The 22,026-nt window shown below is 29.0% G+C and overlaps 1 protein-coding gene across 2 annotated transcripts in view; it reads left to right on the top strand.

The window, feature by feature from the left end:
- Nucleotides 1–22,026, top strand: part of LOC113368088 — a 329,266-nt gene that overhangs the window by 264,345 nt on the left and 42,895 nt on the right. For both annotated transcript variants that reach the window (XM_026609653.1, XM_026609652.1), the window contains exon 3: nt 1,396–1,475. In XM_026609653.1, coding sequence (XP_026465438.1) covers nt 1,396–1,475 — 80 coding nt within the window. The remainder of the gene's footprint in view (nt 1–1,395; nt 1,476–22,026) is intronic.

Genomic DNA, 22,026 nt, shown 5'->3' with positions numbered 1-22,026 from the left:
ATAATTCTTCGTTTGAATAAATTTTGTTCGAATTGTAGTACAGTCGGGTTAGAAAAGTCCATATTGTGTTTTAAAGAATAAATATGGTCTGCAAGTACAATTTTGAATTGTCTCGGATTTTTTTAATTGTTTTTATGTTGTTGTAAACGGTTATTCAAGTTCTAGCTAGTTTCTCCTATGTAAATTAAATTACAAATTATTTGATAGACGAGATGTCTAAGTCGTTCGATATTATAAGCGGTTTTTGTTTTGGTAAAAATACTGCTAGTTGTTGTATTAAAATTGGTTACAGGTCTGAGTCCAGATTTATAAATAGTTTTTTCCAAGGAACATACAATTCTTTAATGTATGGCAAACATATTACACTAGAATGAGTTTCTGAGTCAGGTAAATCGTTATGTACTGTGGAATTGTCCATTTTATTCAAAAGGTACGTTCGTCTGTTACTAGTTACGGAATTTATAAGTTTTAAGGGATAGGAGTTATCTGTTAGAATTTTTGTAATTAAATTGATGTTGATGTTGTCCCAAAATGTTTTAATGTCCGAAATCGATATCTTTGAAAACTTTTTATATTTAGAAACAATTAGAAACAACAGTTTAATAGTTTGAAACTTTCGTATATTAACAAATTTAATAAACTATTATAAAATAAATTAGAAAATAACAAAATCATTTTAGATAAAAATATTATTGATAAATGGTTAAAAACACGATTTTTGCATATAAAAGTGAATTTTTTGAATTATACAGTTTTTTATGGAACGTATCGTTCTTGTAAAACTTAGTTAAAACAGGCGTATAAATTCTTATATCTTATAAGTCTGAACTAAACAATTTTCTTACATTTTACTGTTATTTTTACTTTTAAGCAATAGTTATAAATTAAGTGAATTTGCGTTCAAGATTAAAATTTACATTAAAATTGATCAATTAATAATTATTAATTAAAATAGACTTCATTTATTTAGTATCGCTGATAGTTATTTGTTCCTAAAATATTTATAGATTTAATTTTTTGTTTTTTTTTTTTTAATGTACACTCTTTAGTTATGATTAAAAGCAAGTCTTTAAAAACTAGAGAGGCCAAAAGTTTTATTGTATATAAAGAAATTTTTCAATAAAGCAAATACAATAAATTAAAAATAAGTAGCAAATAAAATAAAAATCAAAAACTTAACTGTTAAAATCCACGTGAAAGAAGTTGCTTTTACAGCTACACCACAGATATAATAAAATAAAACAATCTGATGGTAACACTCAATGTATATAATAACAATAAAAATTATTAATATTAACATGGCCATTTAAAAATAAATTCATGCTATTTCTATTACATTTTATATTATTATATGTACAAAATGCTAAATAAATTAAACTTCTTTATTATTTTCAGCAAATAATCTCTCCTGTCCCGTTGATCCTGCGCTTCGGGATCAACAATATGACCACCACAGCTCAGAGGAGGAATTAGAGGTGGGATTAGACTTTAATATTAATTAACCTATGTCTCGCGCTTATACAAATTTGGTTCGAGCCTTTTATATACGATATTTACCCATCTCAGAAAGGGTGCTATCTAATGCGAACATTTTATGGAATTTAGAGATACTTTTATGTAGGAAAGTTTGTAATTAAATTATGTGTTTGTTTTAAAATATCTAATTTGCCTTTACATATGTATATATATATTGTAAATATCCTCCCTGTCTAGTTCATAATCGCACTTTTTTATATCCTTTGTTGGCGAATGCTAAAAGCTGTCATGATTCATTTGTAAGATTATATTGATATATTTGGCTTTAGTTGTAATTTTGAGAAGGCAACATTTTTAATATTATGAAATAACCCCACAACGTTTTTGTACGTTTTCTCTAAATATAGCTTAATAATATTTAAATAAGATTATGAGATTATATTTCATAAAAAGCCGAACATTAGTATAGGTCGATGCTTGGATACAGACTTTTTTATACTACCTAGAATATGGTGTATAGTTTTCGATCTTCTGAAGCCAATTTGTTGACGTTAAGATTCAATTATTTGGTTTAAACATTCAATTCGAAAACAATTTAATGATTTTTTATTAATTTAAATAAAAACATTTAAATGTTTTCACATTTGTGTAGCAATTGTGATATTTCAGAAGTAGTGTGGATTCATGAAACCATAAACTTAATTATTTATTATAAAATGATTTTGAAAACTTGTTTGTAATGAATCAACCACGTGCTTTGTATGTGTAAATTGGATGGTTAATATTGGATTTCGCATACACTTTTATACGCATTTTAAAGTAATAGCTACTCGTTATAACGTTATTATTATCATATTATGATATGATTCAAGTAGGAAAATATTTACAATTTTTAGATAATGTGAAAATATTGTTTATATATTCTGACAAAGAGTTTTATTAAAAATATAAATTACAATTATCTTTCCCGAAGTAAAAGTTTGTTTTCGCGTAAAAAATCAGATTTGCTCATTTTGCGTTTTCTCGATATTTCAAGTCATTTGAAAGCGATTGACACCAAATTTGGAAAAAGTATGTATTTGTGTTTGTTTGTACGGGAGCTGATTTATAAACTTTCGTCGACGTTTTCTCAAAAACGACCAATCCAATTCTATGTAATTTGATAGGGGATATAGTTTGTCACACAAATTGGCCAAGCCGTTTCTTTGTAATTAGCAGAAAAGTGTAAAAATTTTTGCCCATAACCTTGGAACGATTTTAAAAATTCAAAAACAGTTCGAAAGATATTGGTTGAGAAATGCGTTGATTAGTTTTTGGTAATTCGACCAGGTTTCTTCGCATTTTGATGAAACTTTATATAATGATTGATTCCATAGCCTGAAATAACATACTAAAATGTTGTAGACCTACGATAAGCGGTTGATTTATAAAAATCCGCCCTTAAGCAATTTTAGTTAGAATCTATGTCTTTCGTTCATGTGTACGATTCATGTTTGGTAGGTACCTACTGATTACAGTTAACGTCCACAATTAAATAAAACATATTTTAATACTCGAAATCGATGAAATGAAATGTATTGAACAAATTAATTTAAGTTATGCCATTACAGATATTATAAGTGTGTACGATAGACATCAATTGGCAATCACATTAATTTTTAGTGAAAGTCTAGTTTTGACATAATCAGTTGAACATTCAATTGAAAAAAAGTTGATTATCTATACGTATCGGGAAGTTTATTCTACTTACGATTATTATTTTTATTAGAAGTAATGCCGTAAAATAGACCAATGTTAGGCAAGACTATTTCACGTTTGTCTTCATGCAAATTGCTACTAAATACAGTCAAAATGCCATGTATTTGCGTTGTGATCAGTCGTTTTACACATAAAATGCAATTTTACTCATCATATCTCAAAGTTCCAGTTATGTTAACGTCGTTTTTAGACATTTGTACGTTTTATAGATTAGGTTTTCTATTTAAAACGCCCGCCTGCACGCCAACCGCATAGGATTTTGACAGTTTTTAGTATCACTTTAAATGAAAACTGATACATAACATAACCTTAAAGCTGGACTATTTTGCGGCATAATTGGCCCTATAGTATGAAAAGTCTGCTTCATACATAAAATCATTTTGATGCAAATAAGCACGTATTATATCTAGTTATCTTTATCAGGAGCAATTAAATTGATTTAAACAGAGATTAATATCATTAGTAGCGTTTCTGTTTATCTATGCAATATTAATAAAATAATACCCAACCGAATCACATTCGCAGCGCGCATACGAGTCTATAAATAGCACGCAGCGCGAGATACTGCCAAGCGCAGGGGTTCCAACGTGATTCCAGGATCTGGAATGAATGGGGCTAACAAGCTTTTGTGCAGGTTGATAATGCTTTTATTAATGCATATTATTTTCTGCGTGGGCATCTTGAACTCGTCATTGATCCATTTCCTTATATACTTTACAGTAATTTGTTTATTGCAAATTATTAATTGCTCAATGCAGTTTTTGAGAATATACATTATATAAGCAAGTGTCTTTTTCAATTTTCTTTTAAATAATCTTTGTTTTAGAGCAGAAATCGCCTTGCATAGGTGTTCGGTGCGGTGCAATAGTTTTAAATATTTGTGCAAATAATGAAGTTAATGGCTATTAAGGGTAGAAAAGTATTCAGAAATATATAACCAAATCTCACCAAACTATGGAGGGTCTATATTTTAGAAATAGCATATCGGATAACAAAATAATGTCAATTTACTTTTCTTTTTACTCTTTGTGGTTATTATTCAAATCATTCAGACACTTTTATTATTAGATAATACTAATCTTCATTTAGTAATTTACCTAATTGATATAACGCTAATATTCTAAATTATCCTGCTATACAGAATGTATAATTTCATTACTGCAAAACTATTCTTTGTATACTTGATACTAATCGTAAGAAATCCTTGGTAATCAACTTATTTACGATGCACTTTATATTTATTTGAAATAATTTTCTTACTCTAGTGAAGGTATCTATTTGTTGATTAGGGCCTTGTTGATGTGGTGGTTATGAGTAAACTTTAAAAAAATGTATGTATTCGAGAGCACGGATCAACCGATTTGAATGATTTAAAAAACATGGGACTCCTATTGATAGAAAGATATGCTGATTACTTGTTGGAGAATGCAGGCCTAGCCTTTTGAAGATACGGGGCAAAAGCGCAAAAAATGGAAATTCATAGAAACGGAACGTCCAATTTCAATGATTTCAAAAATGTTTCAAAATAGCGCAATCGAAAATTGCGCCTTGATATATTACAAATGACACCCTATATAAAGACCTAAAAATGAAAACTATTAATGAAATGATAAAAGAAAGGAGCAAAAAATACCACGAAAAACTACCAGATCACCCAAACATATATTTGAAGAATTAAGCGCGGAATATCCCACTTGAAGATTGAAAAAAAATGGCCATACGATCTTAAATAAAATGTCAAAAATAAAAAAAGATATCTCATAGGAGATAATCTCTTGAATGTATTTACACTCAGCATATTGTCTTAAAAAATGTATATTATTTTGATTGGCAATAAAACTATGTAAATAAAATAATGCATTGACAAAATAAAGAATTTATTAGATTTTTGGGAGCACAGGTAGAGCGGTTTCGGAGACCCAAAAAAAAACTTGAACTAGTGGTGTATGGCATCGTGCCTCAAGGCGCAAATTGCTGGTACTTCCGTACCTTAAACGAAATGTTCGAGTAATATTAAATGTTTTCAAATATATTATTATAAATACTGATAAGAATTATATAAACTAAATTACAAAGTTAAAATTATTTAATTAGAGTATATAAGTGGTCTTTAGAACTTAAGCCAGAATTAAAATCAAAATCTGAAATTTATTTTTTATATACAAAAAAAACTTTTTGAAAAAAAATTTGGAATATTTTTTTCCAAAAGCAATTGTTTTGTCAACACAAGCAGAAATTTTTTTTGAAGCATTTAAATCGGATGCTTATTTCTCTCAAAAACTGCTATTTTTCGTACATTTTTCGTGGACGGAAAAAAGTGGGTTATACAAAACACACACACACGCACATCCATTTTTTCTGAGGTTTGCCAATATGTTCAGCAACTTCTGGAACGTGAAGATATGCAAAATTTTTTATTTAACTTACTCTGAAAGTTAAGTTATTTGGCGGTCAAGAAATGATTATTAGATATATTCACATCAAATTATCAGATATTTTATAGATTTTAATAATAAGTATAACTTCTGTTTACATTTCTAGAGTGCGATGCAGCGCTTACGATATTTTGCCTCTAAAACAAATACGCAGAGCAAGAGCTTTTGAAAAAAAAAATCAAAATGTTCAAACAATTTCAAATATTTAACTATCCGAGCCATATTATCTAACATTCATAATTCTCGTAGTCCGCCACATTAATTCAGCATTGAGCACAGTCTTGAGCTGCTAAATTATTTGCTCGCGAATCTTTAGCGCATACGTAATTAATTTAATTTGCATATATGCACATTCGCTATGAGCTATGTACGGATGGGCACTCCGTCACACAAAATTTGGTTTGCTTTGACATTGATAAGAATTTAGAGAGACTACGTGATCAGTTCCACATGACGTGTAATGATATTCTTTGACATTGAAAATTAGTGTTTAAGTTTTGTATATATGCACGCTTTTGTGCTGTGTTGGGACGTTAATGTTCAATGTAGTTATTTTTGCTATTTAAAGAAACAGGATTTCGTAATTTTGAGCGTATGCATTTACAGAATTCACATTTTATTTTGGCACGATCATCAAACAGATTCAGTTACGTAAGATGAGTTACAATTGATTAAATAAATTGTTACAAGCAAGTGAAAACCATTACCAATTTGTAAAAATGACGTATACACCAAAAAATTTAATATCTGTTTACTTGTGTATAGAAGAAAGTCAAATACATATTCTCAACAAGCTTTTATTACTTTTATTATATTTGAACAACAGTTCGAGGGTTGAGAAGATAGGTTTAGTGTGCCCATTCTTTTTCTGATGTGAATAAATATTGCAGCAATGCTATTTTCACTTATCACATTTTACATCTGTAATCTCAAGTGAAAATTTAATATCACTACTGCTTGATATCTGGCTAGCGGAGGTGGGCGTCAGACGGTGGGTGTGTGCGCTGCCATGACCAGCACATTTTTAATTACATACATCAGATTTTGATTTATCTCTTTAAAGAGATAATTTTAAAAAGATCATTAACGAATCCATTAACAGGACCATAAAAGATAAAATATTAAGGCATTCATTAATAAATCAGGCAGTTTTATATTGAGTTAAGTTCATATCAAATATCGTACAAATATTATGTATCAAATTTACATCTAATACTTCTTATTGCTTATATGCGAATTAAATATAAAATAATGAATTCTAATTACATTAGGTGCTATTAAGTATAAACAGCTTATTTGAAGTCTTTCAAAACTATAAGTTTATGATGAATAAATAATAAATCTATTTGATCTTAATTTATGACAAGGAATTTCTGGGATTTAATATATAATTTTTTCATAGAATTCATAGAATTTTTTACCGTCAGGTACTACACTTTTTCATAAATTAAATATTCTGTTAAAATTGATTTTATGTAATATATTATGCATTATATCTGGCATGCGGAATAAAAGAAACGGTTTGAAATTTTTAAAAATATCACATAACAATATTTAGTACAGCTATGGTTCGATCAGGATTTAGTTGGGCATGGCGTATTTGCCTTACCTAACTATTTTTTTCGTGAATTGGCAAGGTGCTCGGATATTGGTATTGTCGTGATTTCTACATCTGAGGTTAAAAATCTCGGTGAGCTTTTTTAGCTAATTGTATACTTGTCGTTAGGTTAATCTCTTCTTATATGTATTTTGTAGAATAGTAGTGACTTGCCAGTGGGTCTCTCTATTTGTCTAGTACTAGTCTCAGTGCCTTGTTCTGTATTGTCTGTATTCTCTGACGTACAACAGCACTGGTCTAATTAATGTCAGGTATATACCAATTTTTAGGATAATATTTGCCTTCAATTTGTCAGTATTAATATTTTATACTGAGATTAGAAGTGAAATAAAAAGTAAATAAGTTATGTCCTATTAAGTGTTGCACCAACTTGTTGTAGTTTATTTTTAAATACCGGTTCATATTCTCAAACTTGTTCGAGCAATTTGTAGTGGCAAAGTATAGTCTAACCACAAAGTTTTTAAACAATTCGAAATTTATTTTATTTTATTTATTTAATGGTGTCGTGTACTAAAATGTTATGTCTTGGAGTTTAATTGCGTATGTTATTTTTACACATTACAGAACAAACACGCAACAATTTTAGTAATGTTATAGCACATTATCATGATCATCAATTTTACGTATACTATATATATATTATACTATATTGTTGTTTATAGTTCTTTTATTATAATAAGTCGGTCAGTTTTAATATATTTAAATAATTAATAGACCAGTTTCATCTCTTTGTCTATAGAAGTAATTTTTGTTTGTTTGTCACTTAATATGTAAGCCTGCATTATATTAAATATTAATTGAAGTAGTAGCGTTCCAAGATCAGTATCTGTTATTCTTTTTTTGATAAATTCGATTGCAATTGCAAAACATATGGTTTGATTTTGTTTGACCAATTAATATGACTCTGAAACAAATTATAATATTTTTATACAATTTACATCTTCAAAGGCAAAAAATTCTCTTTTAAATTTGTATTTCTGGCACCATCAAAATGTTTTAATATTTTTTCTTATATTAGTTACATAGTTATATAAGTCATTCTATTCATTAATTATAAAACATATATTGAATATTATTTTAAAATAATATTTCTTATTAAATATAATTTTCAAATATTCATATAATCCTACTTCACTTAAATATGCTTATGCAACTTTGCATATAATTCCTAAAAAGATCTGCTGAAGCGTAAAATATAAAAGCTCTTCACACATCCAAGTAATCTGATATTTATAGAATTTTTGAGTAAATCGGGCTTTTGACTCTAATGCAGTTTTTATTGTATATAATTTTATTTAACAATTGCTATGTTTGTATACGCCATTAATATACACTGCCATTTAACTAGGTCAAACGCAATTAATTTGCTCGGGTACAAATTCATTGTTATTTGCATTTTATCACATTCTAGAGATTATCTAGGCGTAGTCGGAGATAACATAATCTTTTGTGAATATTACAACGCTCATGTTTTAGAATTTATAGCGTTTTCCAAATTGTTTCAGTATAATGAATAAGTATTTAAATAATTTCTCTTTGATAATGAAGATTTGATCATTCGTATCGATTATATATTGTGAGCTTGGCTCTCATTAAGCGATGAGAGCTTTTATTTTCATGAATATTTGTATGCAACTTTCAGTAAGCTTTGTCTCACATTTGCATTTTTAATTGTAATTCACGAGTAATTAAATAATTTATGTGAACTAAAATAATTAATATCAAATAATGACCTTTTTTCTGCTTCAAAATATTTCTGGAATGTATTCATGTAATTCATAAAAATTGTTACAATTTTATCTTCTAAAATTATCTGCAGAGTATTCTCGATTATTTAACATATTGAGTTGTAAGCATTTAGTTGTACGTGAAATTTAAAGAATATTATTTATAAATTTAATAAAAATTAATTTAGTGCCTAATATTAAAAATGGTAGAAAACGATATTTGCCTCCATATTCTTGTTGTATGGCATGGCCTGTAAAATTCTACTGGTTTTAATTTTGCTTTAATATTGAAAAATAAGAAACACTCAATTTTGAACACCAATAATATCAAAATATTTGTATTAAATAATATAATGCTGAATTCAAGTAATTTATTGATTGACATAATAGATGAGAAAATGCTATTCGGTTCTTTCTTATCGAATAATAGCTAAGCATCAATGCTGATTTTTTTTTCATATGTATGGATTTACCACAAATTTTGACGGAATATTGGACATTCAATCTCAGAAAATGAAAGTTGAATATGTAACCCCTTGACATGATCAGCCTTTTTTGAAATGCAAATACACATCTAATCATAATGAGATTAAGCTACATTTTTCGATGATACACTTTTGTTTCAATACATGTGTTCAAATATATGATGGCTATTGCTAAAACCAATTAAGTATAAATAAAGTAAGTTAATGACCGCCATCCCAATTATCACATTGTCCCATCACACATCGTCACATTGTCACAGATATAGACACCTCTGCGATTAGTTATTATTTCAAGATATAGTAAGAGACAAGAGACATTCCAATTATAAATCGCTAATTTAACAAGAAATAAATTGGCCGATTATTTACATAATCTATAGTTAGTGACAGATCCAGCGCCTTTTATTTAGAACATTTAATATTGGTAACATCATAAAATTCGACGATATGTGATGTGTTATTAAATTTTTATACAGGGTGTCCCAGAACTCAACATCGAGCCGAAACAAGGTGATAAAATTGATCATAACTTTCATCAGTAAATTATCTATTAACAATCCTGATCAAATGCGCCAACTTTTGATGCCAATACACATTAGTACATTTCTCAAGGGTCTCTCAAGATCGAGAAATTTTGAAAATTTTAAAATCGTAGTTCAACAAAATTTATTGTAAAAAACTTTGGGGCAATTATGTTATTATTTTTGACTGTGGTCCTAAAGTGTTATTTACGGATACGTATCCAAAGCTGAACGGTACAAAATTGATAAACATTAACCACAATAATCGATAAGTGGTCACATTTTCATCTATGTTCTATTTTTCACTTAAAAGCTCAAAAATTTCAGACTAAGTGAAATAATTTTTTTTCATGGTAGTTTTGATCAATACTATCGAGGGTGGCGTCTATTAATTACGTGAGGGGGAGAGGGGGAGTTTACAAAAAATCACGAAATATCACGTGGGGGAGACAGGGGTATAGTAAGGTATCACGTGTATTTGTTTTTTACCTGATTTTTTAAAAAAATCCAAACATTTTCAAAGAAAATCAAAAATTTTACGATTTTTTTCTCGTAACGATTTTTTTCTCGTAAGGGGGTGGGAGGGTCCTAAAATTCTTACAAAGTCGATCACGTGATCAATGGACGCTCTCTTACCTGGTTTCGGCTTGACGTTGAGTTCTGCGACACCCTGTATATAAAAATATAACTGGTATCTAGGGTTTTATTAAACAATAGTTTCAGGCAAAATGCGTTTTTCCGGTACTACGATTTTATCAGTCGTTCCCAACTCATTCGAATAATATAGCTTCAAATAGTTGATTACACTCGAGACAGTATTTCATTGGAACAGCAATAAAATTCTGACATGAAAACTGTAAGTCGTATATTTACTCACAAAAGTTCTGGAATTTTAAATTTTAATATTCTGACGTTATGAAACATACCGGCTTAACATAATGCTTTACGTGCTGTATATCATATGACTCTATTGTGTAATGCGTTTAATAAAAATACAATTTTTAAAATACCAGGATTTATTACCGTGCATGAATATATTGCCATATTGTCGTTCATACCTCAACAGAACTGACATCAAACCTGCTTCATTAAAACTTATTTAATTAGCGAAAAGTTTATATCACAATTAACTCGTATGATAATATTGTTCATAAAATTATGACCATTCTCACATTCTCTTTCAATATTATTAAATATATTCATTATTAATGTTTCCAATGCTGCAGTAGAGTTCGACCATATAGAGCGGCGGACGCGGCGAGAGAAAAGTTTCCGAGCAAATATTTGTTTATACTCGTACAGTAACGTTTGTGAATGTACATGACAGAAGTGATCTGGTTTTCATTAAGAGTTGTTTTTGCAGATTTTTTTTTGTTGTTTATAGCGATTTATTTGCCCACACGCGATGTAGACGTTTATTTATTGTACAAAAGCCAATAATTCTCGCAAATTGAAAGAAACAGTTTTTTTTTAGAAAACACTTAACAAATTCTAAAAATAAACACCGTTTCAGTTGAGAAATTGTTGAAATTAATTGAGGGTTAATTAATGAACTGGAAGAGTTTGCTTTTTTAATTGGGCAACTGAAATTCGTGTCGGGTTTGTTAGACTTCCTAATTATGAGCGATAATCTTTACACATTCATTGCTTTTATAATAAAAACATAAATTTATATGACTATTAGTACCAATATTAATATAAAGTAGACTGAGTATTGTGCCACTTTTTTCGAACAACAATAATTTTGAGAATTTACCAGTGAGCTGGATGAAAAATGATTTAAATTTTAATTTGAACATTTGTCTACGTAGATATACTAAAATACTGTCTTAAATAGAATAGATTAGTCATGGAATTGAATCAGACAAATAATGGGCGAGTGTCACAACCGTCCTGGAAGTGTGGATGACATAAAAGTAGGTTGGAAAACAATATGAATAAACACCAAAATGGTTTATAACGACTTTTATTGCCAGAAATATGTATCACAGCATAACATAATCATTTGAATACAGCTTATGAATATAATATAACAATATTTAACATAACACATTTTTTCAAATAAAGTTAACACGTGCTAGGTGCATGGCACCGTGCCTTAAGGCAAATAGCTGGAACTTCCCGTACCAAAAATTAAAATTTTTAAAAAAAATTTTTTTTGAAAAATAAATAGATTTTTGAGAATTTTACAATTTTCGAAAAAAATTGATCTTTTTGGAAATTTTTAATTTCTTCATACTTTGAAAAATTTTGGCAATTTTAAACTTTTTTCAATGCAATCGCGATATGTTAGCTATGCAGAAACGAAATAACGAAGCGCGTAAGCGTCGCTGCGCAATATAACGTATATAAACATTGTACGGAACCCATTGAAATGTAAACAAAATTTGTTCTTATTATTAAAATATCTACCTATAAATTAACTCATAATTTGATGGGCATAGGTCTAATGATCATTTTTAATAATAAGAAGTTTGCCAAAGGGCTTTTTTTTACTTTTTTCATTGTGTCACCGAAACCGCTAGACCTGCCTACCCAAAAATTCTATCAGTTTTTCACTTCGTTAATATAAATAAAATGTTTGAATCATTCAAATGCGATGCTTCGTTCTCTTAAAAATTGAATTACCATTTTTAGCATTTTTTGCCAAATATCTTCGAAACAGCTGGACCTGCCTTTGCCAAAAACTAATCCGTACGTCTCCCCGTCAATGCGAATCGAGTGTTTTTTGAGTTATCCAAATCGGTTGAATCACACACATACTTCCATTTTTTTCTAAGGTATGCCAAAATATTCTAAAACTTCTGAAACTGAAATGCCGGTTGTGAAATCTTTTATTTGCATTGCTTTTTTCTTTTCATTTTCTCTTTATTATTTTGTTTTAGTTAGGTTAGAATTTTCTGTATTTGTTTAGCCTTCAACCGAAAAACATGTAACAACCGTGCCCGCAAAATTTGTCACAACCGTACCCAACGCACACTTTTAAAGACAAATCATCATTATGATTGAACTTAATTATGGACGCGAAAACTAATTGCTGGTAATTAACTAATAATGCTCAACTTATAGTAAAATAACAAACAAAGTAATCTATATATACAAGTCACAGTTACTATTAAAAGAAATTGAACAAAAAACTTACTTTTGATTTTATAAAAGTCAATGCGGTCTACACATCTAGTTAATGTAGGATGATGTTGGTCAATCAATGATGGAAACGTGTTCAAACAAACATACAACATAGTTTTTCTTTGCACCCTATTTCAAAATCAGTATAGTGCAGCTATTATGACAAATGTCACTACCGTGCCCTGTCACAATCGTACCAAGTCCACTATACTCTCTAGAGATTTTGTTATAATTTTTATACATGTCATAGTTTTTAATTTGTTTTACAAAACGAAATATGAAAATAGTGCCAGCAAAGCCCGTGCTCTGCCAAGTTTCTACGGAAAATCGTTATTAATTTAAATTAAATTTCCGAAGCTAGAAACGCAATTATTATAAAACACTTGTGATGCTCGTGTAACAAGTCATTTTGAAGAACCTATTGATTATTTAACGACGGATTCAAATTCAAATCAATTTGATAATTATTACTTTCATTCAGTGCTCGGATGTAATTAAACAACGGAATTATAACTTCATTTTAGCACGTTCTATCTGCTTCTCGAAATGCGAATGAAATAGCGACATATCCGTATATTCGCTTATATTTAGGTTCCATCAATACCCATTTTGCATATCCATTTTATTGGAGGGTTTCCCATAGGCAAGCATACCGTATTCAGATTTATAGTTGATATAAATTCTCAGGGCGCATTATAAAATGGAAAAGCTATAGGATTCGGGTTAATAGTTTTTTGATACTGCGTTATTTACGAATCGGAAACGTTTCTTTTTTTTTTCTTTGCCTTGTGCAGTTGCATTGCAATTACCTGAAACGGGCACTCAAGTTTATTCTTGTATATGAATAGACTAATTAAAACTATGTTTTTCGCTTTTTATATTATTTTATGTTGACTATTGTCTCTTTGCTCTTTCTAAATCTAAACTCTTTGAATAAACTGTTTTCTGGAATAAAATTATTTACATTAAACTGCTTCACAGAATCTGCATTGACGATGCAGATTCCACCATAAGATAGTAAGGATGGATGGATAAATATATTTTTGTGTGAAAAATATTTTTTGGGTGAAATTATTTTCTTTGGGCGCGTCATTACATCATTAATTACATCAATAATTTAATTGCATTAACAACAATATCAAATTTTTCAATAATTTATTAATACACATTATATAGCCACTGCAATTTTTTTTTGATCAGCAATAATTTTGTTAATTTACCACTTAGGTGGGAGAAAAGTAAATTAAATGGTAATTTGAACATGTCTCCATGGAAATTATGAAATACTTTTTTGATTAGCAATAATTTTGTTAATTTATCACTTAGGTGGGAGAAAAGTAAATTAAATGGTAATTTGAACATATCTCCATGGAAATTGTGCAACACTGCTTTTAAATACAATGGACAGATAAGTCATAAATTAAATCATACAAGGAAAGGGTGAGTATCACGACCGTCCACACACCCATGACGGTTGTGACAGCTGACAGGAATAAACATAGGCTAAAAACAATAGTTTAAAGACTTTTATTGTCAGAAATATGTCATACAACATGACGAAACAGCATTTCCGAATTTGCTGCAGCGATTACTCAAAAACATATGATCCGATCACTATCAATTTTTTTTTACATGTTCTATATATAGTTCTCCGTAAAATGAACTATCGATTTTTGCTAACTTTTATCTAAAACGCCGCCATTTTGTCTTTTTTTATTTTTTTCATCGTAGGTCATTTTACAGACAATATTATATAGTTTAACGAGATTTTTTTTTTAAATTTCATCCACGTAGAAGGCGCCGTTGGAGATCGACGATAACTTAAAAAATATTAAATTTTTTTCTTCAAAAATTTTACTATGCATTCATAAAACATGTGTTAATATATTCTTAAAATTTTGAAATGATTGATAAAGTTTTTTTTTTAATATAAAATATTTAATAAAATCATATTTGTTATATTTAGATGCAATTGTAGATTTAGTGGCATCTAACTTTGTCCACATCCTTCACCTTTTCACCTTTTTTAGGCGGTTACACTAGTTGTGCCCCTTATATTAAATCAAACCTAAAACTTACAGACTCTTTGAAAACCGCATTGGTCCACAGATCATTTTCATGTTCGAACATACATACTTTTTCTTTCTTCATTTGGACCCTATCTCAAAATCAGTACAGTTTAGCTACTACGACAACTATCTCTACCTTACCCTGTCACAACCGTACCCAGTCTCCCCTAGCTATTAAACATAGCCCTCAGAATGTCTGAAATACATCAGTCTTGCCAACAAACTGTATGATCGCTTTACTATCCATTTTACAGTTCAGTCATTTAACATTTCATTTTCATTTCATCGTGAAATCAAGCAGTGTTAATAAAACTATGTTGGTTTTTATGAGAGTCGTAAAATTTTGTTACCAAGGTCGTTGCTGCCGGATCTTTTATAGGGGCGGTTCCAGCCTGCAGAAAAATGCTTGATAAAAATACATACAGATATGTGAACAGGATATAGTTTATGTAACGTGCTCTCACAAAAGAAATAGGGTATTGTCTTCTTTCGAAGTATAAAATATAAAAAACATTGCAACGTTTTATGAAGGAGATAAATAAAAGTGAACTAGGTTCTTGTAAAGCTTGTCGTGAATACTAACCCGACTAAACTACTGTGTATCTCCGTCACTCTTTGCAGATGCGCACATACACAAATATATATATATATATATATATATATATATATATATACAGGGCCGGTCCTGGGGTCCTTAGCGCTCGCATGCAACTTTTTTTCCAGCGCCCCCCCCTATTAATTTTCACCGTTTTAACAGTTTATTATTAAAATTATATAAATATTCACATATTTATATAATATTTATATAGCATATTTGTATAATCTAGAAGGGTATAAAATATATTGATTTTAAATGTATTTATTATTATCGATATCAATAAATAAAACAATCCCTATCGTAGTTTCACATTTTAGTAATATTCAATATGTAGTAAATTGGTTAAAGATGTAAGTTCGACTACCATAGCAAAAGAATTTATATTTTTGTTAGATTAAAGTAATAGAATTTAAGAAATGCATTTCATAAATAGTATTTATTATTTTGATATAAAGACTTGATATCAAAATAATAAATACTATTTCTGAAATACATTTCTTAAATTCTATAACTTTAATTTAACAAATATATTAAGTGAATTAAATAAATTAATTTTTAATTATTCTGGATTTAGTGCACACAAAAATAGATATAATCTAAAAGCGTATAAAATATATTGATTTTAAATTTATTTAAAAATCGAGGCGATTCGGGGGTTGATTATAATCAAGTATTTTGAAATTTTCAATTATTTTGAGCGATGTGCAATATTAATATTTAAAAAAACTAGCATTTAATTTTCAAACATAACACTCGTATTTTATTTTGGATTTTTTAAATTTTAATTTAATTTAATTTTTCATCATTTACAATATCCAAAATTGCGTCGTAAACTTCTCCTTATTGATATCTTAAGAGCCGTCATATTCAGAGTATCAGCTTGTTGTTTTAAAGTTAAATTTTTAACGTATTTTAAAAGTATTGTTCAAAAATCAGTAAAAAATGCAAAGAAATTACACATTTCTTGAACAATATTGAAAATAAAACTCATTATATTTGATACGTATTATTTCTGTATAGTTAATAATTATTAAATTTAGAGTATGGACACCACTAGGTATGAAACAAACCTTAAGATTTTCGTTCCAAAGTAAATTTTGCTTCCATTTTTTATATTTGTTCTACGCATGTCTTCAACATTCAAAGTTCAATAGATGCGAAACATTTGCAACAAAAGCAAAAGTTACAATTCAATTTTTCGGAATAAACAGACCTTTTTCTAAGCACTGACTCTTCATTTTATATTTTCCCGATTATAATTTGTTCAAACTAAATCATCTTGCAATTTTTCGTCAATAATGCGCAAAAATTAATTTAACCTTTCGCAGGGGTGCGCTTACGGGATTGAACACTAGATAATTTCTTTTTCGATTCCACGGTAACTTCAAACAAAGAAAAATTGAATAAGTAGATTAAGCAATAAACAGAGCTGTTATTTACTAATTTGCAGAGTAATTAATCGCTTAATTGTTTTTACTGATATCACATTGCAAAATAAATATGCTTTTTGTGTCTCCGTATCCCTAGTTAAGTTAAATTATTTATTATAATTTATTAAGTATTCTAGACTTTAAATAATTAAATATTACAAATTTAATTTCCGAAACTCGTTTTGGCGCCCCCTAAGGCTTGCGCCCGCATTTTTTGCATGCATCGCATGCAAGGCAGGACCGGCCCTGTATATATATACATATATATATTTATATCTTGATAGTTCATATGTAGTCAAATAATTTATAAAATATTTTTTAACAACGCCTCATACTTTTGATTGTACTTGCCAGCACACTTCAACACAATTTGTTAAATGAAAGCCTATCAAAGTAAACCAATGTTGAAAATTATAAAATCATAATTTGACAAAAAATATTTATTCTTGAAAACTTGGATTTAATGTGTCATTAATTTTAACAGGGGTTGTAAAATGTTAGTTACGGCGACCGTTTCAAAGTTTAAATGAACAAAATTAATAACAATTAACCGCAAAAAGTGAAAAATTGTCATAGTTTCATCAAGGCTCTAGGCTGCAAGCTTAAAAGCTCATAATTTTCAAACTATATGGAATAAATTATTTTATTATTTTAGTTACGATCAATACTATCACCTCGTTTCGGCTTGATGTTGAGTTCTGGGATACCGTGTATTCCTTATATTAACCACTATTATATAAAAATCTCAGTTTATATGGGTTACATGACTTTGCAACTTGAATTAGTTAATTTCCCATGGGTCAGGTTATTGTGATCGCCCAAAAATCGAAATTGAAATTTTTTGCACATCTTCAAGTTCCGAAGGTTTTTGAACGTTTTGGCATACCTTAGAAAAAATTGTGTGTTTGTATATATGGATACAATTTTTCGTCCACATTTTCGAGCGCACGGACCAACCGATTTGAATGGTTCAAAATATATTCGATTCCTATTGATGATTAGATATGCTGATTAGTTTTTGGCAAAGGCAGGTTCAACCGTTTCGGAGATTGGGAGCAAAGAGTGCAGAAAAGACAAATCGTGTTTTTGAGACAATGGAACATACGATTTTAATGATATAAAAAGTATTCAATTCGTAATGATGAGGAGAAAATGGTGATTACATTTTGGCAAAGGCGAGTCTAGCCATTTCAGAGATATGGAGCTACTTATGCAAAAAATGGTAGTTTTTGAAAGAACCAAGAGTCCATGAGTCAAAGAACTTTCTGCTTGTCTTGACGAAACGATTGCTTTTGGGGGAAAAATTTTGTTTTCAATTTTTTTTTTCAATTTCTAAGAAACATTTTTTTACTAAATTTTATTATTCAAATATTTTATTATAGTACAGGTAGATCCAGGAATTTTCCTTAAGGCACGATGCCATACACCACTAGTTTAGAAATTGAAATTGCTATTAAATTATATAGTTTATTAGGCTCAAGCTTAGAGCAAATGCGTTTTGCCCTGTTTCTGCATTCAACAGATGGTGCACTATGCTCAAATATATCACTCTTTATAAAGAACTGATTATCTAATTATCATATTTTAAAATACTAACTCACTTATTTCATCAAAAGTGTACTTTACTAGGGTGACCATACTTCTCGAATTGGCCGGGACATTCCCGGATTTCCACCTTGTGTCCCGGGTTTTTCTTAAAGCAATATTTGTCCCGGATTTTGATTTTTTGTCCAGGATGTCCCGGTTTTTTCGAAAATTAATAGCTAAATTAACAAAAATTAAGAAAACAAACTAACAATTGCTAATTTTTTCAAATTAATTATGAAGAAAATTGAATAGAACATATAGATCGAAAAATATAAGATATAATATCATAGATAAATAAGTATTGCATATAATAGTCGAAGTATAAAGCTCTTACTAAAAATCCGCAATTATAATAAAAATAAGATTCATTTAAAAAAACTATTTTTTATTGTATCCTTGAATAGCATTTGTTATATAAACGACTAACACATCTCCCCGATGTCCCGGATTAGCATAACTGAAAATTGCCGTCCCGAATTTGACCTAAAAAGTATGGTCACCTTAACTTTACACTTACACGTACTTTAAAAGTTTAATTTTTGTATTATATATTTTTGTTAAAACATATTTGTGATTTAGTTGAAAATATATTTTATATGCGTATGTTCTGATTTATTTTATTTAAAATAATTACTTTTACCGTTTCTATATCACATATGGAAGTAGATTTAGGTACTACAGTTGGTGGCGCCTCTGTGAATTGCGAAAATAATTACAAATAAGGTCATGTTAAAGCGGCCGTGTTTGCGATCTGTTTATTGTCAAAAAAATTGGGTCCCGAAAAATAATGTTAAATACTAAAAAATAATCCAATGTTTGTTTAAAATGTTTCTATAAAGTTGTACTAATTACCTAAAAAGTGTTTTAGTAATAGTGTGTCAATTATAAATCAATGGATCACATTTACCTTTCACAGTACCGACAGTGTCTTGTTCCTTTAGAATTCTTACAAGTATATATTTTTCAGTACATTAGCGAAGCTTTTGAACATTCCCTTATCTGTTCCTCAACGCCAGTTAATTGGCCTATTGTTCTTAATCTCGTCCATTGTCTTAGCGCTGCTGCACTAAATACATTCAATTCGAACAGTCGTAAAATATTAAATTATACGGTGATTTGTACAAAATGTTGTCTCTGTGTTTCTTCGCGCTGATGATTTCCACTCCGAGTTCCAGTTTTATTGTACTTATATTATTATAACTTGATGTTAGAACCGTTTTAATATTCCATGTATATTCGCTCGCAGATGTTCCTACAATTATTATTTTTTGTACTCTTCCATTTTTACAGTTTTACATTTTAATTATGAAAATATGAAATTTTATTATGATTTTCTTTTAAATGGGAATATGCAGTAGATATACTTTATATAAAATACTTGAATAATTTAAAAAAATGTTTACCTATTAGCATGAAATTCTTATAAAAATTACGTATTCAACGTATGCAAACATAATGTCAAATATATGTTTAATTGATTTGTCCGTCATTTTTTTTGTATACTAATTAATACAGCTGGAATTATGATTTGTAGGACATAAGATGTTGGTCCTGCAATCAAGAATTGCAGTTAATTATTATGATAAAGTATTTAATGATACAAAAATAAATAGTTCTTATGATACATTATTGATTCAAAATATGCTGCTTATATAAAACGAAAAAAGGCTATATCAAGTACCTAAAAATAGTTTTCTGTTTGGCTCAAGTCTATTCTGCAAACATAAATTTGATGATATTGATACTACTTTTCACTATATAAATTAATTTTAATTAACTTTAATTAATTACTAATGTTTTAACTTTTTTCTTATATTTTCACACAGAAAATGATTTTTTTTATTTTGCCTATGCTTTATTGCTTAGGAATTGTTTATAGCAAAATAATTTAAAAAAATTTCAGTATTAAATATCGATATTTATACCAGAAATACTGATAAATGAAACCTATTTAAAGAACTTTTTTTTTTAATGTGGACCTAATTTATTAGACTTCGACGTTTGATATAGTGTTTGATATTGAGCACTGTTGTTCAGTTTACAATACCTGAATATAACTTAAGTATACTTTAATTATTTGTTTCATAAGGTGCAATGTTAATTTTGTACTAGATTCAACAGTTTTATTTTATGCTAGCAAACCCGACAAACTCCGTTTCGCCACCAGATGGTTTTGTGATAAAGATGAAGAAATTTTTTGTTTGTTTTATATTTGAAAAGGAAAAATTTGATTTTATTACATAGCAGTAATGAATTTATTTCGGTTACAAAAATGAAGTGTTTGTTAGTTGAACTTCTCTAAGTAAATGAAAGTGAATCCGCGAATTATCCGTTTCATTGAAGTGCTCTTCAGTAAACCACATTTTTTATTTTATGGTCTGACGTTAACACAAACAAAGCGGATAGTTTTTCCAACTCGTGAACAGGCAACGTATAACTGCCCATGTGAAAAACAATGATTTTCTCAATAATATATTTGAAATTTATCCCGCAAACACCAAGCGATTGGCCTTGCGACTTGTTAATTGTCACTGCGAAGGCAAGGCAAACTGGAAATTGCAATCGTTTGAAGTCAAACGGAAGACCAGTCGGAATCATTGGTATGTCACCAAATCGCCAACAATTTGTGATTGAATGGTGACATTCAGTGCGGCAAGAATTGCTCGTTGACTTAACCAAGCATAATTCTGATAATTCTCACTAATGTCATTACTCGAATTTTTAAATACGGTGCGTGAAGTTCCAGCAATTTGCATTAAGGCACGATGCCATTAACCATTAATTTTCTTAGCTATAAACCTTGCGGAGCCCGAGACCTTTCCAACCAATACAAAATTGTCGAAATCGGTTATTTACATTTACAAGGTGTAAACAATAAGACAATAGTATATAAAAATATGAAATAAATTAAAACTAGCAATTTTATATGAGATAAATTAAATTAACAGTTATTCCTAATCTGATGATGACTTTTTTGACGAAGTAAAAAAATGTTTGATCATGTATTTCAAACACATGTCGAATCTTTTTTATTTGTATTAATTGTATTTCAAGAAACAATGAATCTGATTATGATAAATTAAACAGAAATACCTACCAAAGCAAGTGTTAAGAGTTGATAGACATTTTTTTTATTAAATTTAAAAGCGCATATTTAAATTATGTCTTTGTTGTTAAACCTAATATTTCATTA

The sequence above is a fragment of the Ctenocephalides felis genome, unplaced genomic scaffold, assembly GCF_003426905.1.
Source record: "Ctenocephalides felis isolate EL2017-DRISC unplaced genomic scaffold, ASM342690v1 CF-g0.4_SCAFFOLD_01170, whole genome shotgun sequence".
NCBI classification, from domain to species: Eukaryota; Metazoa; Arthropoda; class Insecta; order Siphonaptera; family Pulicidae; genus Ctenocephalides; species Ctenocephalides felis.
This window is presented reverse-complemented; position numbering and strand designations above follow the sequence as displayed.